The following is a 25,444-nucleotide window of genomic DNA, read 5'->3' as shown; positions in this document are numbered from 1 at the left end:
GGAAAGTAGGTTCAGGGAGGCAGAAGAGGCGCTACCTAAGGCCACACAGAGGGTGAAACGTCAGAGTCAGTGGGGAGAAAAGCCAGACCCCAACCATGGACTAGTTGTGTGGGGAAGGAGGTGAAAGAACACAGACTTCTGAGGCCACAGGAACCAACCAACTCTGCTGAAGGCTGAGGGCTGTGCATGCAAAGCCTGGGGTGAGGAGGCAACTTGCCTGAGGAGGCAGCCAGGGCCCCCACAGCTCCCCTTTCTGAGGGTCGGAGAAGGTGGGGTGTGCCCAATGGCAGCTGGAGACATGAGAGAGCTGGCCTCTGAGGCTGGCCCAGGGGGGTCTCAGATCCTTTGTGTCTGAAGGGTGTTCTGAACTGTCCCTTTGCCGTCAGACTCCTGTCTAGCCCACATGGAGGAGGCCCTGGCATCCCCAGAGGGGAGTCTGAGATGGATGCTAGGGATTTCTCTGTCCCAGAGATGTGCCCCAACCAGATATGCTGCCAGAAATGGAGAGGGTAAGAGAGAAAATTCACAATTAAACTCTGTTGCTGTTTAACGAGGAAAGAGTTCACCTGGTTAATTTTCCTGGCTAGTAGCCACATCAATGCTCTGACCTGTGCATGAAACGGCTCCAGTTGGGAAAGGAAGACAAAGCTTTCTGTGGCTTTACAAAGGGCCTCTGGGCTGAGAGCAAGGCTCCTCTACTCCTCGGGACTGGAAAGCCGCTATTATGCAAGGTATGGAAATAAAAGAGGGCTTCTTTTGATATGTCTCCAAAAAGGAGTGTATTGAAGCTATATTTGTGTGGAGTGTCTCCTTTGAAATGCCCAACCAGCTCTCTTGGGCACAGCTCTAGCCCGTCCCCCTACTCCCGTCATTATCTCCAATCCTCTTGTCCACCCTCGACAGAGCTGGTCCTGCTTGTTGGGGAGGATCAAATGCTTGCCTCCGCTTCAGAGTTTCTGCAAGGACAACTGGAAAAGACTGGGCACTGGTGTCCTACAGCACTCGCTCTGTGCCAACAGCACGGGCAGGGCCTGGGCCCCCAGGGGGGATCCTGGGACCCTTGGACCCTGAAGCATCTGCAGAGGTAACTCTAAGCTCCAGGCTATAACCTTGGAGGGATGCTCCTCACAAGAGGCCGCACAGGATGGACTTTTACATCATCGCTGAGGAAGAAGTTTCCCTCCCGTCCGCACAGAGTGACAAGGAGGTGATTCTTCATGAGAAAGGGAGGCTGGGAGGAGCCCTTATCTTGGAGCACCCTCGATGGGCCAGGTGTTACTCAGAACATCCATCAGTCCTGAAACACTGGGCAGAGGCTCCATCATGATCCCCATTCTACAGACAGAAGCTGAAGCCTCTGGCCCAAATTCACACCACGTAGTTAGGAAGCCCAGGGCTGGCCGTCGGGCTTCGGTTGTTGCACTCCAGAGTGAGGCTACGTGCCCTGCACTTGCTGTCCTGAGGCACCATCTGTGAGGGGTGCTCAGGACTGAAGGTGGCCCTTGAGGAAAGGCCGCAGCACCTGCCATCGGGCCTGCGGGCCATCATCTCTGGAGAGGGTGTGCTTGGGATTCAGTCGCCTCAGCAGGTCACCTTGTGAGGCCGTCCTCTCAGCCTGGGCCTGGGCCCTCTCTATGCAGGGACGAGTGCTGAGCTGAAAGACGTCTCCGCTTGGTCCTGAGGAGAGCGCATTCTTTCCGATGTTGACAGGAGTAGTATTTTGTAGTGGTGCTGGTTAATTTGTAGTGGCATTTGTGGTTTGAAGCCTTGTCAAGATCCCTGATTACTTCCCGTGCAAGGAGCTCGGCTGATGGGGAAGTTCACATGCTGAACAAAAGCAGCGAGGCAGCTGTGAGGGAAGGCTGCAAGGGGGCCGGGTGACCCCGGCGCTTGGGGGACAGAGGCGGGGGAGGGAGGAGGGCCAGTATGGGGCGGGGGAGGGGGGCCTTTTGTTTTCAGTCAGGTGCAGCTGCTCGGTCTGAATAGGTGGCATCCCATTGGCGGCTGGAGGTCGGGCACCAGATGCGGCCGGTGGCTGGGCAGGGGCAGGGAGCTCTGCTGCCGCGTGCCATTCTCTGCCCAGACAGAAGGAGGAGGTGGTGTTTCACTGCTATCTACACCAGGGTAGCCATCTGGGATGCTATCGAGGGTGCCTGGGTGACATTCCCAGGAGGGGAGGGAAATGAGGAGGGGCTTCCAGATATTGGGAGAGATGATCCCCCTTTGATAGCAGCAGAGGCTACTGTTTTTTGGCACTTGCTGTATACCAGGCCCTGTGCTGGGAGCTCTACATGTATGGTCTCTAATGCTCTCAGCAACCCTGTGGAGAAGGGAGAATCCCCATTTGGCAGATGAAGAAACTGAGGTTGCAAGGCTCGGGGACTGGCCCAGGCCAGGCCTCACAGCTAACAGGTGGCAGAGCCAGGATCCAAGCCCAAGTATGTCTGACCCTGAAGAAGCCCACACTCCTTCCATCAGACCTGATACACAAATAGCAGAAGGAAGATGCTGAAACCCATCCCCTCGAGACTGAGGGTGCTCCTCTCTCCCTAGGGAGTTCTCCCCTGATAGACTCTGAGCTTTCCATTCTGCTAAGTCTGTACTGACTGCACGGAAAGGTTCGACTTTGCAGCTGCCTGCATTGTGTCCTGACTTGGTGAGGGTTTTCTCATTGCATTTAAGGGCCAGGGCCAGCTCAGCAAAACCAAGGCTAATTTATCATCTCCATGATGTCCACCCCAAGCAGTACACCACTAGGAAGCTAAAATAAAGACCTTCTCCTAATTTTGCTGTTGTACAGATAAGATCGCACAGCATCCTCTAGAAAGGGACTCTGGTGATTTTGACAGCATCCTCCTCAAGGTCCACTTGCAACGTGGGGAGCTGGTCATGTCCCTGCCGACAGTCCTCAGTGGGCCACTCAAGACCCCGCCCCTCCCCTCACCAGCCTCATGTCCCACTCCACCACAAGCAGCCCCTTCTTTCCAGCCCTACAGAGACCCTGCCCTGCCTCTCATGTGCCAACGCTCTTTACAATGCATGTGCTCGTCCTCTGTGCCCTTTCTGCACTTTAACTACCTGTGGATTCTGCTCATCCCTCAAATGTCTGTCCGTTCCCTGGAAGCTGTCCCTCACCTCCTGGACTTCTTTCTTCTGTCCCTCCCCTAAAGATGGTGGGCTCCTCGAGAGTGGCGCTGTGTGTACTTCACATCTGGACCCAAGGCCCTGGGTACAAGGCCTGGCATGGGGCGAGTGCAAAGTAAATGCTTGCCCAAGACTGTGGAACTAGCGTCAGCTCATCAGTAAGGCATCGCCCTGCATCTGACTAATCCAGACAAATAGTCATTGTCCTCGTCACTTGAGTCACTCTGTCCACAAGGCGGGCTACATTTCTGGCATGCTTCTGATCAGGAAAAACTCCCAACCTAGAGGTATCCTGGCCTAGCAGGCTGAGGCCAAGGGCCATCCCAAAAAGCAAGAGACTTTTTGAGTGCAATGCAAAAGTGGGAAGCAGTAGGAAACTTAGATGTGAAATATCCCAAACTTTCTCAGTGTGTCTGTTAAAGAAAGACAGTCAGGTTCACCGGACAGAGGGGGTTTTTTAATTCCCTTGGAACAAATGGATGGAGAACCCAGTTTTAAAATTCCTGGGCCCTGGACTACTTTCTATCTGTGTCAAAGTCTACCCCTCCACCGCCTCAGCAGAGTTTAAAATCCTAGCTAATAGGTTAACAACTGTTTTTCTTCAGCTTCAAATGAAGAATATCAGAAGGCTGGGGGAATATGCAGCTCTCCAATTTGTACGGACTGCACACAGCTCCCTGCAATGTGTGTTTGACAGGACTGACATTTTGTACCGCTGTGAGATGGGAAAATGTGTGACATTTTTATTCATGGTGGCGTACGCCCTTGTAATGATCAGCTCTGGTCGATGTGCTTACCGCAGCAGCCCCAGAGCCCTCGGAGAACAAACAGGAACCCAAGGTGCCAGCAGTTCGACTGCCTTATTAAACACCGCCAGGATCCTAACGAAGACCAACTGCTGGAAAATCTCACTGTCAAATCCTCAAGGACATTGTCAGCGCACAGCTAACTGCATATATTTTTCATTTAAAATACTGAAATCCAGCATTGTGCCATTACAACTGAGGGGAGGGGTGCCCACTCCAGCGGCCATTCTGTTAGCTGCTTCTTCCGAGCTCCAGATGCTAGAGCCAGATGCCCAGTGGGGCTCAGAGCTCCAAAAGGGGCGGCAGAGACAGGGAACCGACTTTCCGAAAACCCAGCCCTACCTGCAGGGTGAAAGGCTGAAAGTTATAGGGCTCTGGTGAGAGTCACTTGGAAAGTCAACGCACTGGTTCCCTTCCTAAGCCAAAGCGAATCTGAATCTGCATAATTAGAAAATCCGTTCCCCCCGCAGCCAGCCATCTTCCTGTAGGCGCAACCCATTACATCCTGCATCTTGGTGCTAATCAGCCTTCTGCTTCTCGGCAGACCTCAAGACATCTGTAGGAACACACGGCCGTAGTAGGTTTCACACCTTGGCAGAAAAGCTGTGTGTCAGGGTGCCCACCTGCAATCTCACCACTTGCCTCAATTCAAAGGCCTCAAGGTCAGCGGGCAGGAGGACGCCCTCCCTTCGGCGGTCATTTCTAATTCTGATGCACACGGATGGATGGAAGCCAATCACTTGGCAGACCTTGGATCTTTTCATGCTTGTTACACTAGGTGATTTGCTTATGGCTGCACACACTAACGTACCGACATATTTATTTTGTAAATATGTATTATTTACACAGTACCTCTATTTCCATACTCCAGCCCTGATGCACCAAGACATACTCTGCTGTTTATTTATGGGGTCCTTGGAGTAAGAGGCCTAACAAGGCGCCTGTCTGTGGTTCCTGCAGGTTTGCAACAAACTGTAAGTGGTCGGCTCAACAACGGGATGTTCTACATCCATCATGAAGAGAGGCTTGCATTTTAAGGGGCTGCCCGTAAAGTTGGTTTAGCATAATGCTATACATCATCCTTGGCGGAAATGACCTGGGATGCTGAAGAGCTGGCAACCCAGAAAGTGGAGCCATAACATTCCATGCTGTGGAATGCGGGGAGGGGTGGAGTAAGCTGTGGCTACCCTGGTTACAGGACCTGAGAGAGTGCCAAGAAGGCAAGAGTAGACAGCCCTGGGGCAAAAGCAGGACAGAGAGGGTGGAGGTTGCTGTACCCTAGCTCCTCCAAGAAGGCCATTCTCTCCCTCAGCAGAGCCTTTCACCCTGGGCCAGAGGGAGGTGTCCACTGGCCCCACCCACCCCAACAGATGCTCTCTTCGTCATGGGCTGCAGCTCAGTTCTCGTCAGAGCACGTTGGCTGGAGGAAGAGAAATGCAGCCTGTGTCCAGCCTTTCACCGGTCCAAGGTAAACTTCAGTAGCTCCCATGGAGGGTGTCCAGTGGACCACCAGCTTCTGTCCGTTTCATCCCCTAGATCTCTCTCAAATCTTTCCCTCCTCTTTACCCCCATAAGCAGTGTCCTAGGTCAGGCTGCCACTAGCTCTTGCTAACGATGTTAGCAGCATCATTAGTGGTCTCCCTGTCCGCCTACCTCCACCCCTTCCCACAGTGGCCCAGAGTAAATCTTCCCAGATGCCATCCCCAAAACACAACCCCTCACTGGCTCCTAGACACCCACAGACATGATTCAAGCTCCCCCAAGGCCTGGGGCCTCCTACCTCTGCAGGTAGCTGGCCCTCAGCAGCTGCCTCCCGGCCTCTTCCTTCCCCACGCTAGCCCCGCTCTTCTCTCCAGAGTCAGACTCTCCCACCCTTTGCAGATGTCAATCGCTTTACCTGGAATGCCCTCCTCCTCTGGCTCCACCTGATATACAACTCATCTGTCAAGATCCATAGAAACGCCACCTCGTCTGAGAAGCCTGCCCTGGTTTCCTCAGACATCCTTAGGGCCCCTCTCCAGCCAGTACACCTCTGTCCCTTAGTATTTTTCTTTCCATATGGTTTGTAAATTCTCTCTCCCAGACAAAGAGTGCCATGAAGGCAGGACACACATCTCATTCCTCTGTGACCCTGAGGCCTTGGGCAGGGCTTGGCATCTGACATGCCTCGTTACATGTTAAATACGTCAAAGAAGGAATTAATGAGGGCATAAAAGAATAACTCAGAGTTCTGCCTGGAAAAAAACTCCAAAAGCTTCAGGACTTTTAACCACAAAGATAGAGGGCAGCATGAGAAGAATTCTTCGCTGGGCACTATGGTCTGGGCAATGGAAGGTGTTTGGTAGACAGCCCTGGGGAGAAGCTCCCCCTCTCCCTCCCTGCCTCTGTACAGGTGGGCACAACTGGAGAGTCATGTCTCCCGGCCTTCTGCTGACCGACCGCTTCATCCCACCTGGCCTCTCAAGGCACCATGTTGCCAAGGCTTGACCTTCTGGACACATTCCCTGTCAACCTCTCCAGAAAGTGTGAACAGGGCTCTACCTAGAAGGGGTTTGGGACTGGGACGTCCCAGGGACTGCTGGGAGGTGGCTGTTACCATGAAACCACATGGCTGATGGGCAGCAACGTCTCAGAAAGTCAGTTTAAACTGCTTCCAGGCAATGCTACTCTCCCATCACACTTTGCATTTTAAGTGGGATATAATCAACAATCCCTTGGGAGAAGTCCCTTTTATATATTCTCTTTCTATCTTTTTATTACATTTTAAAATTATTTTCAGTATAAACGAGATGTGATATGATATTCTAGAAGACATGGAACTAAGCAGGCTGACAATAAAACTAAATAAAAAAACAATGACCTACATTAGGAACATGGTCAGTGCAAGCTCAGATCAAGTGTGCAGGAGGCTGGCAGGTGGCCTTTGCTGCCAGGGAGCTCCTGTCCCTGTCAAGCTGTCCCAGGGTCAGGGGAGCTGGGCGGTAAGGTAGAGAAGCCGGGACTTTGAATCTGAATCCATCCTACCAGCCAGGGAACTAGGGTAGGGTCATTGGCCCTACTCCTGCATCTGTTGGGGAAGATAATGTGAAAGAATGCAAGCCCCTGCTGAGCACACTGCCTGGCCCCAGCAGGCATTCAGAAGGGCAGCCTCATTGCTGCTCTTACCCACGTGCTGAGGAATCCGGGGCTCTAATGGTTTATTCTGGGAGCAGGCAAAGCCCCAAATCCAGGCAGCAGCCATGAGCCTTAGCCAGGAGCGGGGCAGAAGCAGAACAGAGTGACCTTGACCTCCACAGCCATCCTAAGCCACACACTGGATTCTAAACATGCCCCAGACCACTGGCAACTACTACCAGAAGCCTCAGGATCCAGATGGAACTGTCGAAGAGCGCTTGATGAGAGGGGTAGAGTGAGGGGGGAGTTCTGGCAGGTTCTGGGTTCTGGCATCAGATATATCTGGTTTGGAATTCTTGCTCTGCCATTAACTGTGTGACCCTGGGGGAGCTGCTTAACCTCTCTGGGCATTAGCTTTCTGGGGATAATAATAACTGCATTGATCTTCTAAGGTTGTTGAGATTAAGTGAGATGATGGCTGTGGATGGGCCTGGTTCACACACAGTAGGTCCACATTATAATGAAAACCAACCCGTCAATCTGACGCCTCCTTATACTGTTGTCTCTTGTTTATTCCTTGTCATCCTTTCCCTCTGGGCATAGCCAGGTTAATCATTTGCCTAGTCCACAGATGGGCTTAGAGATTGATGGGGGACAATGCAACAGGCAGCTCCTGGCACAGCACTCCTGTGGCCACAGGGTGGGGACTCCCTGCACAGCCAGTGACACTGAGCTGAGTCTCCTGGAGGATCTGGCTTGTGGGATATAATTTATTTTCAATATTTTATGTTTTATTTCCCCTTCCCCACTGTGATAAACTCCCCACCTTTGGCACAGAGAATTCTAATCTGAGAAAATGCCTCCTCTGGTCTCGCTGAATCAGATTTCCTGCTCTTGTCCTGCTGGGCTTAATATCTCCCTGGCAGGGAGCTGGATTCTGAGCGGCTCCAGCACAGACCTTAAAAGAAATGCTGTTTTTAGGTTCTGGACACTCCTCTGGCAAAGAGGCCCTGCTGTCACACTGCTGAACATGGACAGACTCGGGGGACGCAGGAGGCCTGTCACTCATGCACGGCAGCACACGCAGGGGTTCTAAAGTGAACACAGGCGCTGCAGAACAACAGCCACCCCTTTTTTGGTTTCTCCTGCTCTGCTGAACTGCCTGGCTGCTCAAGGGCACAGGGCGCGCAGGGAGCTGCCCTCGCCTCTTCCTGCAGTCACTGCCTTTTGTGCATTCACTCCCTCACACTTCGTTGTTCCCCAAACTCTCACTGCGCAACTCGTCTGTGCCAGGCCTGTGAGGGTGCCAAGGTCACAGGTTGAGGCTGACACTGTCCCTGTCCAGGGCCAGTGTGTCATTGCAGGGACAGTGCTGGCCCAGCGCAGGGAGGGCAAGGCTCTGCATGGAGGACTCAGGGAGGGCTTTCGGGGGAAGGAGAACCTGAGGAGGGCCTGGAAGGTGCACGGGATGTTGTCAGGTGGAACACAAGAGGAAGGACGCTCCTGGCAGTGTAGGTGGTGCGGGCTGCTTCATGTCTGGGTTCCGCCAGCACCTAGCAGGGGCCTGGCCCGGAGTAGACGCCCAGAAGAGCGGTGAATGAATGAGTACAAGACTGTGTGCTAGGGACTAGAGAAGGGGAAGGAACTCTGTCCAGGGTGGGGGGCACTTAGCAGAGTCTTACAAGGTGAGGAGGAACTGGCCAGAAGTGGAGGGTGGCAGGTACCTCTAACTCAAAAGGCCTAGCTGTGGGCAGCGAGCTTGGAAGGGGTGACTTCTGGCAGGGCCCTGAAGGCTGCGTAAGTTCTCCTGATCATCAGGAAGTCTGACTGGGGAGGGCATCATGGAGAGGGACCCACTTTCTGGAGAGCCTGCCTGTCTCAGTACTTGCTAGTGTTTTCTGATGTCCCTTGTGCCTCACAGACCACCGGAGGCAGGTGACACGTGACTCCAGGGATATGAGGGATGTACAGAAGCAGCAGGGCTGATGCCCTGGTGGAACTGGGGTGGGGAAGGTTTGGGGAAGGCCAAGGACAGACTAAGAGATTATAGCAAGTAAAGCTCGTGAAACAAGAATGAGTTAGAAGCAGATACTGGGAGCCACCAAAACAAAGGTGGTGCTAGAAGCCACAGGTCTGGCTGAGCTCCCCAGAGTGCAGAGCCGGGGGAGGCAGGCCAGAGCCGAGGAAGGGCCCATCCAAGAGAAGGAGGACCAAACACAAAGCTCAAGACCAAAGAGCAAAGTGCAGCTCAGCTCTTCCATCATGCTGGCCCTACACTCCATCCATCCACTAGGCTCCAGCCGGCTGCCCAATTTACATTTCTTTTTGCACGTTTTAGTCAGACCTTTCTGGAGGCTGTACCTTGGGCCAAAGGAGTGATTTAAAGGCTTGAATTCTCTACTACAACCAGCCAGAGAAAGCAGCGGGGAGCATGTGGGCCAGGTGCCAGGAACTGCAGGGATTAACATGAAGTCGGCTGCCACCCCAGTCTAGAACAGTCTAGAACAGGCTAGAACAGCTGCTGTGTTTGGTCTCTCAGGTTCAGAATCTTCACCAGGTATCTGATTCATAGCCTGAAGAAGGCTGTTCCCACCCTTCCTAGGAAAATGAGCTCTCTGCCTAGTCCTTGAAGCCGATGAGGAGCAAAGGTGTTCATTAAACATTGCATCTATTCTGCAGCAGTCTCCAGCAAGTCAGCAGTGATGAGATGGCAAGCACTTCCTGAGCAGGCTAGCAGGGAACCAGCCTGGGGGCCAAACTGGTTTAAGTTTAAAAAAACGAGATGGGGGGGGTGACATCAGCATTATGGTGGAGTGAGTGGTTTCCTTTGTTGCTCTCCTCTAAATTACAACCAAACAGATACCCATCGACCAACTGAGGATTCCCTACACAGCACAACAGAATGCCTAAGAGATCCAGGCAGCTATACACCTGAAGGTGAGTGGACTGGACCCTGGGGAAACAGTGGAACTAGGGAAGCAGCCTCCTCCTCCTCCCCTAGCAGCAGCAATCCAGGGCACAGATCTTCATGTAGAGGCCCTTGTGAATGTGAGTGGATGTGAGAGCAGCCTGGCCCCACATACATGAATACCTGTGGAGTGGTGGTGGCCCCACCCTGCGGCAGTTGGTGGAGCAATGGCACAGCCTGATCAGCACAACTGTGAGCAGATGGGGTGGGAGTACCCAGCTCCCAGGGGCAGCATCCCTGACACCAACCCCACCAGCAGCAGGGCTACATACAAGTCCCTGGGCCCCTGCCACTGATAATGACACTGGTGAACACAGCAACCCTGGTAGCAGTGCAACAAGCACCCCTAGACACCAGGGAACAGCGGTGCAGGTGGTGCATGGGACAACAGCATCCAAGCCTGTGAAGAGCTAGTGGAGGAACACAAGACCCAGGCAACCAGAATCAAAGTAACCAAAACCATACCCAAATATGAAAGGGGGATTACTATCACAAATGCACTGGCAGAGGATCAGTTCATCAAGCACCATGAAGAACTACAATAACATGGTAGAACAGAAGAAAAATGACAGTTCTCCAGAAAACAAACCTGAAGTCACAGGAGATTACAATCTAACTGACAGAGAATTCAAAATAGCCATCGTAAAGAAACTCAATGAGTTACAAGAAAATTCAGACAGTTCAATGAGCTCAGAAATAACATTAATGAACAGAAGAAGGAATACTTCACAAAAGAGAATGAAGTTCTAGAAAAAAATCAAACAGAAATTCTGGATATGAAGAACACAATGAGATAAAAAATAATGTAGAAAGCATCAGAAATGGAGTAGACCCTATGGAGGAGAGAATTAGTGAGCTTGAAGATAGAAACATAGAAATGTTTTAGGTGAAGGAGGAGAGAGAATTAAGATTTTTTTTAAATGAAGACATTCTTTGAGAAATATCCAACTTAATTAGGAAAAGTAACATAAGGATTATAGGTATTCCAGAGGGACAAGGGAGGGAGAAAGGAGCAGAGAGCTTGTTCAAATAAATAACAGCTGAGAGCTTCCCAAACCTGGGGAAGGAACTGGACATGCAAATACATGAAGCTGACAGAACTCCTAATTACATCAGTCCCGAAAGACATTCTCCAAAGCATATAACAGCAAAACTGTCAAAAGTCAATGACAAAGAAAAAATATTAAGGGCAGCAAGAGAGAAGAAAATAATCTACAATGGAACCCCCATCAGGCTTTCAGTGGATTTTTCAGCAGAAACCTTACAGGCTAGGAGAGAGTCGAATGATATTAAAAATACTGAAAGATAAAAACTATCAGCCAAGAATATTCTATCCAGCGAATTATCCTTCATATATGAAGGAGAAATAAAAGCTTTCCCAGACAAACAACAGCTGAGTGAGTTCACTGTCATTAGAACTGCCCTACAAGAAATATTGAAGTGAGCCCTCCCACCTGAAACAAAAAGGCAAAGGTTTACAAAGCTTTGTGTTAAGGAGATAAACAGACAGATAAAATCATAAAATTGCAGCTCTATATCTGAATAGGTTAGCAAACACTTAATTATAACATAAAAGATAAAGGGAAAGAAAGCATCAAAAATAACTATAAACACTTAAATTTTATCAGAAACTCATAACACAAAAAAGAATAATTTGTGACAAAAAAACCTAAAACAAAACAGGGAAGGGTAAGAGGAAAGGGTTGGAACCTGTGTAGGCTAACGAAGCTAAGACACTCCCAGAAAAAAGACTATCTCATCTTATGAGATCTTTTATACAAACCTCATGGTAACCACAAAACAAAAAATCAGAGCAGAGTCATAAATCATAAATAAAGAGAAAATTGAGAAAACCATCACAGAAAACCACCAAACTTAAATGGCAGACGCAAATACAAGAAAAAAAGAAACAATGGAAATATAGAACAACTGGAAAATAAAAGATAAAATGGAGTACTGAGCCCTTATATACAGTCACTTTAAATGTAAATGTATTGAATTCACCAATCAAAAGACACAGAGTGGCTAGATGGATAAAAAACAAGATCCAACAATATGTTGCCTCCTGGAAACACATCTCAGCTCTAAGACAAACAAAGGCTCAGAGTGAGGGATGGAAGATGATACCCCGATTGAATGGCAAGCAAAACAAAGCAGTTATAGCCATACTTATATCAGACAAAGCAGATTTCAAGATAAAAAAGATAATGAGAGACAAAGACGAGCATTATATAATGATAAAGAGACATTCTACCAAGAAGACATAACACTTATTAACATACATGCACCTAACGCAGGAGCACCAAAGTATATAACACACCTGTTAACAGAACTAAAGGGAGAAATTGACAGCAACACAACAATAGTAGAGGACCTTAACACCCAACCTGAATCAATGGATAGATCATCCAGACAGAAAGTCAACAAAGAAACAGTGACTTGTGTGAAACACTAGACCAAATGGACTTAACAGATGTATGTATAGAACATTCCATCCCAAACCAGCAGAATACACATTCTTCTCAAGTGCACATGGAACATTCTCAAAGATAGACCATATGTTGGGAAACAAGGCAAGTCTCAATAAACTTAAGAAGGTTGCCATCATATCAAGCATCTTTTCTGACCACAAAGCTATGAAATGGAAATCAACTACAAGAAAAAAACTGGGAAAGTCATGAATATGTGGAGACTAAACAACATGCTACAGAACAACTACCAGATCAGTGAAGAAATCAAAAGAGAAACCAATACCTGGAGACAATGAAAATGAAAACACAACATACCAAAACCTGTGGGATGCAGCAAAAGCAGTACTAAGAGGGAAATTTATAGCAATACAGATACAAGAAACAAGAAAATCTCAAATCCAAGCTTACCCTATACCCAAAAGAACGAGAAAAAGAACAAACAAAGCCCAAGTGAATAGAAGGAAGGAAATAATAAAAATCAGAGCAGAAATAAATGAAATAGAGACTAAGAGACTAAGAGAAAGGATCAGTGAAACCAAGAGCTGGTACTTTGAGAAGATAAACAAAACTGACAAACCTTTAGCCAGACTCACTGAGAAAAAAAGATAGAAGACTCAAATAACTAAAATCAGAAATGAAAGAGGAGAAATTAAAACAGACACCACAGAAATACAAAGGATTATAAGAGAATACCATGAAAAGCTATATGCCAACAAACTTGATAACCTAGAAGAAATGTATAAATTCTTAGAATCATACAACCTCTCAAAACTGAATCAAGAAGAAATGGAGCATCTGAACAGACCAATCACAAGAAAAGAGATTGAAATGGTAATCAAAAACCTCCCAAAAAAACAAAAGTCCAGAACCAGACGGCTTCTCCGATGAATTCTACCAAACACTTAAAGAACATTTAATTCCTATCCTTCTCAAATTATTCCAAAAAATTGAAGAGGATGGGATGCTTCCTAACTCATTCCATGTGGCCAACATTACTCTGATACAAAAACCAGACAAACACAAAAAAAGAAAATTATAGGCCAATATCGCTGATGAATAAAGATGCAAAAATCCTCAAAAAAATATTAGCAAATCCAATACAACAATACAAAAGGATCATACATTGCGATCAAGTGGGATTTATTCCAGGGATGGAGGGATGTTTCAACATCCACAAATCAATCAATGTGATACACTACACTAACAAAATGAGGAATAAAAATCACACGATCATCTCAATAGATGCAGAGAAAGCATTTGACAACATCCAACATCCATTTATAATAAAAACTCTCAATAAAATGAGTATAGAAGGAAAGTACCTCAACATAATAAAGGCTGTGGGACAAACCCACAGGCAATATCATACTCAATGCTGAAAAACTAAAAGCTATTCCTCTGAGAATAGGAACAAGACAAGGTTGCCCACTCTCGCCACTGTTATTTAACATAGTACTGGAAGTTCTAGCCAGTGCAATTAGGCAAGAAAAAGAAATAAAAGGGATCCACATTGGAAAGGAAGAAATGAAACTCTTCTTGTTTGCAAATGACATGATTCTATATACAGAAAACTCTAAAGAATCCATCAGAAAATTATTAGAAATAATCAACAACTATAGCAAAGTTGCAGGGTGCAAAATCAACTTAAAAAAATCAGTTGCATTTCTATACACTCATAATGAACTAGCAGAAAGAGAAGTCAAGAATGCAATCCTATCTACAAGTGCAGCAAAAAGAATAAGATACCTAGGAATAAATTTAACCAAGGAGGTTAAGACCTATACACTGAAAACTATAAGAAATTGAAGAAGACATAAAGAAATGGGAAGATATTCCATGTTCATGGATTGGATGAATAGTTTAAATGTCCATATTACCTGAAGCAATTTACAGATTGAATGCAATCCCAATCAGAACCCCAATGACATTCTTCATGGAAATAGTACAAAGAATCTTTAAATTTATGTGGAACAACAAAAGACTCTGAATAGCCAAAACAATCCTGAGAAAAAGAGCACAAAGCTGGAGGCATCATACTCCCATACTTCAAGGTATATTACAAAGCTATAGTAGTCAAAACACCAAGGTACTGGCAGAAAAACAGACACACAGATCAATAGAACAGAGCTGAAAGCCCAGAAATAAAACCACACATCTATGGACAGCTAACCTTCGACAAAGGAGCCAAGAACATACAATGTGGAGAAAGGAAAGTCTCTTCAACAGATAGTGTTGTGAAAACTGGACAGCCACGTACAAAAAAATCAAAGTAGATCATTATCTTACAGCATACACAAAAATTAACTCAAAATGGATTAAAGACTTGAATGTAACACTTGAAACCATAAAACTCCTAGAAGAAAACATAGGCAGTATACTCTTTGACATCGGTTTCAGCAGTATCTTTTTGCATACCATGTCTACTCAGGCAAGGGAAACAAAAGAGAGAATAAACAAATGGGACCACATCAGAGTAAAAAGCTTCTGCAAGACAAAGGAAACCATTAACAAAATGAAAAAACAACCCACCCACTGGGAGAAAATATTTGCAAATCATATATCCATCAAGGGGTTAATTTCCAAAATATATAAAGGACTTATACAACTCAACAACAAAAAAATGAACAACCTGATCAAAAATTGGGCAGAAGATACGAACAGACATTTTTCTAAAGAAGATATACAGATGGCCAAGAGGCACATGAAAAGATGTTCAACATCACTAATTATTAGGGGAATGCAAACCAAAACTAAAATGAGATATTACCTCACACATGTCAGAATGGCTATTATCAAAAAGACAAGAAATAACAAATGTTGGAGAGGGTGTGGAGAAAAGGGAACCCTCATACACTGCTGGTGGGAATGCAAACTGGTGCAGTCACTAAGGAAAACAGTATAGAGATTTCTCAAAAAATTAAAAATAGAAATACCATATGATCCAGCTATCCCACTACTGGGTACTAATCCAAAGAACATGAAATCAACAATTCTAAGAGATATATGCATACCTATGTTCATCGCAGCATTATTCACGATAGCCGAAATGTGGAAGCAACCCAAATACCTGTCAATGGGTGAATGGATAAAGAAGATGTGGTATGTATATATAGACACAATGGAATACTACTCAGCCATAAAAAAGACAAAATTGAGTCATTTGTGACAATGTGGATGGACCTTGAGGGTATTATGATAAGTGAAATAAGTCAGACAGAGAAAGACAAACACTGTATGATTTCATATATGGAAGATAAACACATAGATAAGAAGAACAGATTAATGGTTACCAGAGGGGAAAGGGGTGGGGGTGGGGTGGGCAAAAGGGGTAAAGGGGCACGTATGTGTGGTGATGGATAAAAACCAGACTATTGGCGGTGAGCACCACGCAGTCTACACAGAAACTGATATATAATAATGTACACCTGAAACTTACACAATGTTATAAGCCAATACGACCTCAATAAAAAATGACAACAAAAAACTGAAAAGGAGGGGACAGCCTGGTGGCGCAGCGGTTAAGTTCGTATGTTCTGCTTTGGCGGCCCAGGGTTCACCAGTTCGGATCCTGGGTGTGGACCTATGTGCTGCTTTTAAAGCCATGCTGTGGCAGGCATCCCACATATAAAGTAGAGGAAGATGGGCATGGATGCTAGTTCAGGGCCAGTCTTCCTCAGCAAAAAGAGGAGGATTGGCACAGATGTTAGCTCAGGGCTGATCTTCCTCAAAAAACCCCCCAAAACCCTGAAAAGGAGACTTTGAGATGCACCGTGACATGATCCCACAACACAGATCTGGGCCTTCCAAAACTACCAGTTGGATTCAGTCCATCAGGTTAAGCTGAGCTGCCCACCATGGGAGTGTGGGCTCCCTGAAGTCAGGGACTATGTCATTGTCAGTCCTCTTTTCACAGGTGTGGCACAGAGTAGGAATCAGTGATTATTTCCTGAACAAGTGACCTTAGTTCTTGGCTTTGTCTTTCTCCACTCCCGGGCCCTGAATGGGCCACACTCCATTGCCCAGAAGCTATCACGTGCAACTGTGCCCATCCTTATAACCTGCGACCCCTGGCTCCTACCTCCCTGCCATGCACTGACCTGCCATTGCTCTTCTGTCCCCCATGTGGTGCCCTGGTTGACTTCTGACCTTAACTGTCAGCCTTGCATACTCTTTTGGTTTCAAGATCCCCACAGCTCTGGGTGTAAACCTTTCTCTGCCATCAGACAAGAGGACAAGAGGCTGGGACAATGCTACCTGTTTCGCCACTGTGCACATTTATTAATTGGATCTGTTTGTCCTTCTTTTGATAAAAGTCCCCTGATTTCCTTCCCAGGAACTACCCCTTCTTCACCTCTTAGATCTGTTTCACGTGGGGCTCTACCTGTGGCACAAAGAAAACTGTCAGCCACAGTGATTGGTTTTAAGATAGGTGTATGGTCAAAGTTGGTTCAGTGAGTGAATCCCACTCCTTGTGTGGAAGTTACTAGGAAGTGACACTTTCCTGCTGGTCTTACACCTGGAAGGATGTGGTCTGGAGCTGCTGCAGTCATCTTGCCACCATGAAGAGAAAGCCTGCCTGAGAATGGCACCAGCAGAAGAAGCAAAGCCAAGAAATGCAGCAAAAAACTGGGTGTGATTGACATGACTTGGTACCTGGATCAAACCATTCCTGAAGCTAGAGTAGCCAACAATTTCTCTTTTGGTTTTATGTCTCTTGCAACCCAAAGAACCCTAACTGATGTAGATTCCCACTATGGGCCCTGCCCCTGACCTTTGGGGCTAGACTGGCTCCTGACACCCCCAATACTAACTCTTGCACTTGCCCAGTTTTTATCCTGCATTCTACTCCCTCACACACACCAGGAAAGCACCCAACATGCCATTAGTGTCTAATGGTGGGTTTGGTGTACAGAATCTACGCCAGATGCAAGATACCAGCTTACTTGTCTTGGTGCCAACTGAGGCCCATTAAGGAAGGCCCATTAAACATTAAGGAAGGCCTGGGATCTGGAAGGAAACCAGGAACAAGGCCTTCCTTGTTGTCCAGCATCCTGGGATCCTGGACCATCGGCCTAGGCTGTGGCAGTGAGCCCATCACTACAAACTCAGCAGGAAACTGCCACGTTCTCAGCACAGAGCTGGGGTCTGAACTTGAGCTCTAGTAATAAACAACACGGCTTTGAATCCTGACTGTTGCTTCTGAGCTATAACCCTTGGCTAAGTCTCTGAGCCTGTCTCTTCCTCTTTAAGAGATAATACCTGAGACTCAACTGGTGGCTGAAAGCATTAAGCGGGCTCACCTATAGGAATCGCCTAGCATGGTATCTGGAGTTGGAACACAGGCCCATTTCTCCAGGTCTCGGGGTGGCGGCTGGTGTGGTGAGCAATTCATTCTCAGATCTCTCCCACTGCTCTTAAATATCCCAATGCCTAGCACATAAGAGGTGCTCACACTCTTGCTAAAGTGCTCCAGTCCCAGGAGGAGGGGGTTGATCTTGGCCCCTGGCCCTTCTGCAGCCATCCTTAACTTGTGCTGAATGGAGACCAGGTGGTGTAGCTTAGAAAGCGAATTGATGATGTGAACCTGGACTTTCATTTGGCTGCTGACATTTCTCAGCCCTTCCACAGCACATCAGGAGATCTACCCTCAGTGCTGAGCTTCCTGTGATGAGAAGAACACTATCTGAGAAGGCAACAGCACAGGCTTCATCAGAAATCTCCAGAATTTCCAACTCAATCCTTACCAATTCCAAGAATCTGATTTCTCTTTTTTGATTGGCAAGTTTTCCCTCCTGAAGTCGAGCATGTCTGCTCAGAGGAGCAAACCCTGGCCTTGTTAACCTTCCATCAGAAAGCTGTCTCTGGGCTAGCCTGGGCTACGAAAAAGCAAGGCCACATGCAAAGACAGGCCCAGTCAGCCACCCTTGCCGGACAGACCTGACAGAGCCACTACCAATGAGGGACCACGCTGCTTTGGTAATGAAGGTGAATGAGTGAAAACAACTTTGGACAGCCACGTGCCGGGCTGAAGGCAGAGCTGCCTCACAGTCACCCTGTGTGGCTGGCACAAGCGGGGGTCAGAGCAGGAGGAGCTGGAGGGCACGGAGCAGGGAGATCGCCACAACAGCACCCACTTTCCCACGCAAAGATATGGCTGAAAGAGCAGAAAAAGCGGCGATGGAAAAGGGGGAAATATGATCTGAAAACAACAGGGTTTGAAAGAGCCCCATGCAGTGCCTTGTGGACCGTGAAAACATGGCTGATGAATTAGGCCAAGAAAACTACTTTGGACTGCAGACTACAACGCTCACCTGCTCACTCACACTTGCTGCCCCGACCTGCCCCACAGCCCTTCTGTTCACCGTGAGCGTCAGACTTGGGTGCCACCCTCTGCTGTTCCCAGCACCTCTCCCTCTGCTCGATGTTGCCAGCCCTCCTAGGTTTGGTGTTGACTTTCCCACCAAGTGCTGTAGAGATGCAGGTCAGCTACAAGAGTGTGCATGCAGGAGAGCTGCCACTGAGCGAGGAGTGTGATCTGAGGGCCGCAATGGTCAAGGACTGGCTGGCTGGGAGGCTCTGTCAGTGGGCTACCGACAGCTGGCTCCACTTTTCCCCAGCGGAGGAAGAGACTGATATTTAGCAAGAGCCTCTGCGTTAGCACTTAGCTAGACAGACGCTTTCTCACTGAGGCCTTACAGTGACCTGTGGCGTGGGTATTATTATCCCCAGTGCAAAGACGAGGAAACGGAATTCACTGAGGTAGGTAACTCCTGAAGGTCACCAGCTAGTTAGTGACAGAGCTGAAATTTAAGGACAGAGCTGCCCAGTTCTAAAATCTGTGCTTTGTCCTCTCTACCACATTGTCTCCAGCAACTGATCAGTATTTGCCTTTTCAGCAGGTAAATTTGGGGGCAATGGGGGCTGTATCTGCTTTCTCTCTCTCTCTGTGAATGGATGCTATATATGTGTGTGTCTGTGTAATTTTTTGACCAAACCATTTGAAAGCAAGTTTCGGACATCATGGTCCTTCACCCCTAAATACTTCAATGTGCACCTCCTAGGAATAAAGATAAGCCCCTACCCACCATAATATTAACAATGATTCTAGGGGCTGGCCTTGTGGCGCAGCGGTTAAGTGCGCACGTTCTGCTTCTTGGAGGCCCGGGGTTCGCCGGTTTGGATCCTGGATGCAGACATGGCACTGCTTGGCAAGCCACGCTGTGGTAGGCGTCCCAAGTATAAAGTAGAGGAAGATGGGCATGGATGTTAGCTCAGGGCCAGTCTTCCTCAGAAAAAAAGAGGAGGATTGGCAGCAGTTAGCTCAGGGCTAATCTTCCTCAAAAAAAACACAAAAAAACAATAATTCTATCACATCACCTAACATCCCAGTCCATCTTCAAATTTTCCAATTTTCTCAAGGATGTCTTTAAAGCTTTTTTTTTAAATTATTCAAGTTAAGTTCATACTTTGCATTGGGTTACACAGCTTGTCTCTTTTACAGATAAAATCTTCCCTTTATTTGATATAATTCAAGGGATGCCAGGCCTTTCCTTCCCTTGACTGCTCTCTCTGCAGCTCCCCTCCTCCCCAGGGTGACCCGTCCTGGGAGCATGGATAGTGTCATAGTCCTCTGCCTCTCCTCCCTCTCCTCTTTTCCTGGGCATATATGACTAGACCTTAAGAGCTCATAAAAACACAAAACAAAAGGAGACAAGATCTAAATTCCTATAATACAAAACTGTTTCTATTTGGAAACAAAACCTTTATTTATGGAAAGTGATTTGGAAGTAGTTTTTGACCATTAATGGAATATTCACTTTTCTTCTTCAAATTAACAGAATTATAAGCATAGCAACTGAAATAAAATCAAATAACTTTTTGGATACACAGCAAGTACTTAAACAATAATCAATCAACTATCAATCAATTTGAAAGTCCACGTCAATAATAAAACCCCATGATGTTTAATGGTTGCTAGTTCAGTGCCAGGCCCTGTGGGGCACTTTGCAGGGGCTCATATCCTCATGGGGAGACAAGTATTAAAGAAGCAATTACAAGGCTACCTGAGACGCTCTGCATGTTCCAAGTTCTGGGGGAGCACAAAGACGGGAGCAACCAACTCTTCCTAGGGCCGTTGGGAGGATTCACCAAAGGGGCCTGCCCTGAGGGCAGAGAGGCAGATGACGAAGGGCCTCATATGCCATGCCAAGGGCGAAGGCGGAATCCTTAGGAGAGGCTAGGAGCAGGGAGGTGACACAGCCACTCATACATGCTTCAGATGCACCCTGCAAGGTCAGATGGGGAATACAGCGGGGGTGAGGCTGAAGGCCGAAGGGCCAGTTCAAAGACTGTGGAACAGTCCAGGTGAGCGACAATATGGCCTGAACCTAAGCAGTGATGGAGGTGATGGAGAGAGGGACTAAGCAGTGTCCAGGAGGTAGAAGGGAGAAGCTCTGAGGAGGCGGGGGAGCAGACCCAGGCTTCTGGTTGGATGGCGGTGCCATTTGCTGAGGCGGGAGACAGAAGAGGAGGAGTGAGTTTGGCAAGGAGCGTACGTTCAGACCGCAGGCCTGTGGCTGGAGGTGTCTGGGGAACAAGGGAACATCTGCTGGAGGTGTTTGGGAGGGAGTGGCTGAATTGGAGGGAATCGTCTGTGACTTCCAAGCTCAACAGGGCAGAAGGGGTTTCTCAGGGCACTCAGAGCCAAAGGTGCTGAGAAGGCATTCACTGGCTGGGCAGCTTTTCCAGCCCAGTGCGAGACTGTCATCAAATGACCCAGCTCATGCTTGTAAAGCCACAACTCTCCATACACACAGACAAGCAGGCAACTACATTCCAAGAGCTGCTCTGGGGATGTAACCAAACCACTCTGTCCCAGGTCTCTGGAAGCCACATGGTGTTTAGTTTGGGCTTTGGTTTAACTGGCTTTTCAAACTTTTATGTTAAAGATCTGTAGAAACCTTTGCTCAACTGAGAGACTACAAGCACCTTTCAATGCACACTTTTTGGAATCTATCAGATTGGAAGGTAGCCAATTATTTTGTTTGCAGGATCAATCAACTGGGAGAAACACAATGCAAGGGTCCCTGGAGTGGGTTTGTCATGACGTTCTCAGGGGTGCCCCATCCTCCCACCCTGAGAAGGCCCAACCCCTGGCCAAGGCCCACGACATTGGCAACATGCGTCCAGGACTAGTATCCAGCGCCACTGGGCTCCCACAGCCAGTCCAGTTCCCCCAGCCAGGGAGGGAGAGCTGCGGAGTATGAATTAGCTACTGATTCAAGCAAATGTCTTCCAAGTCTGTTTCCTTGTTTGTACAATGGGTATGGTGCTTCTTCCTTACCAGCTGATGGTGAAGATTCAGTGAAATGAGCAGAGATGTGAAAGCCCCTAGTGGCCTGTCCATCTGATTAAATGCAGGGAGCAGAGCAGTTTCCATGGGGACACTACCTCTGCTGATTTCTCAGAAGGGGAGGTAGTCAAGGCAAGGTGTTCTGGCTGAGGGGTGCCCAGGCCCTGCTGGGGAGAACACTGCTTCCTTACCTGCTTCACAGCCACAGAAAGGAGGGAACGTCTGTTCCTCACCCCAGGAGAGAAAAGCATGGGGGAATCCTTAGCTTCTCTCTGCGCCCTCTCACTCACTTCGGCCCAGAGGAGTCGTCCTTCTCTCAGAATTTGAGAGAAGGAACTGAGCATGCTCCACGCTCCGTGTGCCCTTCTGGTTCCCTCCCACAGAGCAGCCAGTCCACAGGGACTGCTGGGTGCTGCCTGCAACTGTCCACTTCTCCTGTGGGGAGGTGCTCAGTCTTTAACTCTGAGGTGAAGTTTTAGTAAGCCCATTTGGCCTCAGGTCTAAAGCAAAATTCTCCTTTCAGCTTTATCAGTAAAAAAGCTGGCATTTTTTTTTTTTTTTAACTCTCCTTTGACTGTCTCCTGAGCCTTATTTTTCGATTCTGAACATGGGAAGAGGAAAAAAAGAGTTATTTAAAGCCTCTCTGAACCTAAACATTTTCCAAGGTAGGACCAGGCATTCTCAAGTTACTTGAGATTTTTGAACTCTTTAAAGAAACCATACTTGATAAGGATGCAGGGGCTAACTAAAAAGCCGTTGATTTTGCTCTTGTCTGGAACTGTCAACATGCCTCCTCACGAGCTCTGAGTGGCCTTACACATCTGCTTCAGAAAACAAATGAATTGTTATGAGTTTAGTTTGTTGACAAAATATCTTTTACTTACAGGGTACAACTTGGGCCCTGGGCCCTGGGGGTGAAGAGGCCTGTGGGGCCCTCAGAGCACCCTGAGCTCACCCCTCTCACTGTTCTGATAACTCTGGGTCAGACTGTCCATTTGCTGGTCTGTCTCCCTCATTATGCCCCACAACGACTTATTTTTTTTTTTTACACATGGTAGGTCTCAATACATGGATGCAAGATGCACAACTGAATGGAGGAATGGTCAAAGCCTTGAAAGGGAAGCTCTCATGAGGCAGAGGCCAGAGAGCATGTCCTCTCCCCTCGCAGAGGCTCCTCTGGCCTCAGGACTAAGCGCCCGTCTGAGGGCTCTGCAAAGGCCTCCACCGCTGGGCGGGCTCCCTGCCACTCTGCCAATGTCCCCACGGAGCTCCCCTGGCTGGTAACAGGGCACCAGCTTTGCAAGATGGAGAAGTTAATGTAATAACCATCTCAACAGTCTCTGTCCTCACTGGAAAGCTAAGTGTTCTAAAGAATGAAATCAAGACCAGGATCTTTTTGGGGTTAACGTGCACTATCTGGCTAGTCCATGATTTTGCCAGGACACATTAGCTTTAACAGACATATCAAAGCAGCTGAAGTCTCTGCTTGGTGAGGGAGCCGGAGTGGGTGGTGGAATCAGACTGTCCTGAGTTTCCACGCTGGCAATATGGCCCGGGGCAGGTCCCTTCCGGTCCCTGAGCTCCAGTTCTGGGTCCATAAAATGTGGCCAATGATCCTTTTCTCAGAGGGCCATGGCAGAGAAGACACATCTTTTCCAAAAGGAGAATGTATACTGTTGGGGCTACAGAGTGGTTTGGTGACACATGGATGGACACTTAACAGATTTTTTGATATGCCTTAGGAAAAAATTGGACTGGTACGTCAAACCTCTGATTATAGCAATGTCATCGCTTAGGACGAGGCTAAAGTTGGTATAGGTGTCAGGCCTGAGTCTGTTTAAAGGAAAATATCAAGTAAAAAAATAGTACAAATGGTAGGAGAGTGTGGCAACGTTTTTTGAAGTGGAACTCAAAAGACTGTCCTTTGAGAATGTAAAGTCCCTAGAACTCATGCCCACCAGGAGTAGGTGCTCTAGAAAAGCTACGCGTTACGGTCAATGGCCCAACAAACCAGGCGCCTGGGGAAGGACTGGAGAACAACCCAGCACAGGGGCAAAGCTGGAAAGAGTTAAAAGAAAGGGGTCTGCGGTTCCCCTGGCCCATCCCCCTGCAGCTAATCTGTCACCTAATGAAGAAGCGGCCAGCACAAGTGAGCTGGCTGGCAGTTCACTAACAGCAAACTGATTAAGAATGTTCAACCAACAGCAGACTGTAGACCTTTCCAGAGAAAATAAATAGAGTGTAGACTGTATGCAAATGTGTTTGTCACTTTGACAGCACGTCTCAATTAAGGCATCTCGCGGCTGTGGGTAGGCTCTGCGGCTGCAGCTGGAAGGGAGAGCCCGCTGCATGGCTGATACTCGGGGCTTGACCTTAATCCGCATGCATGCATTAAAAAAAAATCCTGCCTTCCTGTACACTTGCATAATGCTGGCAGCCACGTGAGGGAAGTGACAAACGGGGAAAAAAAGCCACTTTCATCCTCTCCAGTTTACAGACCTGTGAAGGCACAGACAGCTCTTATTTCAACAGAGTTTGGGTGGCTTTTTTAATTGTTTATCCCCCATGCGCACGTACACACACACTCTTATTCTGCATTTAGCTGGGAATGACATTAAAGCATCTCTACTTCTTGCTGAAATGGAAAGAAGGTCTTTCTCCATTTCAAATAGGGCCTCTTTTTTGTGTTTCGAAAATGGAATGTTTAACACCATGAAATCCCTCTCCCCCCGCCCCCTCTTTCTCTGTAATGGGCTCCAAACTCCAGCGAGGGGCTCTTTTCATGGGAAGGTTACTGTGTGCAGGAATGAGGACAAAGGAAGGCAGGAAGCTGGCTCTGGAATGCTGTGCTGGCGACAAACGGGGGCTGTGCTTTCAGCAAACACAGCCAGGGAACTGGGGCGCACATTTCTCCAACAGGGCCTGAACCCGGGGAGGAGGCAGCTCTTTGGGGTGCAAACACCAATGCAATTTGAAGATAATCATTAACCAAATGAGCATTGCCCCATGGATGCTTCTTTCTTGTGCTACACTTCAATTTTTATATCATCCCTTTTAGTGTAAAATCAGAAAAGGGGGGTGAACCTCCACAAGTTTAAGATGTATGAATGTATTATCTGAAAATATTGATTACACAGGAAGATTCTTCTGTTTCAATAAACTCACCCCTTACAGTAATAACCCACAGCAACAATTTCATTAAGTCTCTTCAGTTCTAAATAGCTCAGTGCCTGGTACATAGTAGGCTCTTGATAAAAGTCTGTTAAAAACAGTAACATCTTAAATGTATGCTTCTAGGTCCTTTATGTGATAAAATAGCAATGATATTTAAGATAAAATCATAAAGACTATTTTAATCATGCTTTATCCAATAAATGGCTAAAGAATCAGGCAATTTAAGAACAAATAAGCTTGCAAATTCTTGTTGCAGTCATGTTGTTAAGAGAGCCATTTCTCAATAAACCCCAAAATTATGACTTTTGCTAATTGAGAGAGTCAATTCAAGAGAAGTAGGGGAGGGTATGCAATCTTTTTCAACTGAAAATATAACCACTGATAGGAAATGGATAAAAAAAATTTGTTTCTATAC

The 25,444-nt window shown here is 47.4% G+C and overlaps 1 protein-coding gene across 13 annotated transcripts in view; it reads right to left on the bottom strand.

Annotated features, from left to right (window-relative positions):
- The window catches only part of DENND1A (DENN domain containing 1A), a 513,599-nt gene that overhangs the window by 32,700 nt on the left and 455,455 nt on the right, over positions 1–25,444 (bottom strand). The window contains exon 20 of one of the 13 annotated variants that reach the window (XM_070518786.1): positions 11,903–20,788. The exons of the other annotated variants lie outside the window; for them this stretch is intronic. Within the exon in view, the coding sequence (XP_070374887.1) occupies positions 20,648–20,788 (141 nt within the window). The 3' untranslated portion in view covers positions 11,903–20,647. Of the gene's footprint in view, positions 1–11,902; positions 20,789–25,444 lie in introns of those variants that run through there. 13 annotated transcript variants of the gene reach the window in all.

This window comes from Equus asinus, chromosome 10 (assembly GCF_041296235.1).
Source record: "Equus asinus isolate D_3611 breed Donkey chromosome 10, EquAss-T2T_v2, whole genome shotgun sequence".
Lineage (NCBI taxonomy): Eukaryota > Metazoa > Chordata > Mammalia > Perissodactyla > Equidae > Equus > Equus asinus.
This window is presented reverse-complemented; position numbering and strand designations above follow the sequence as displayed.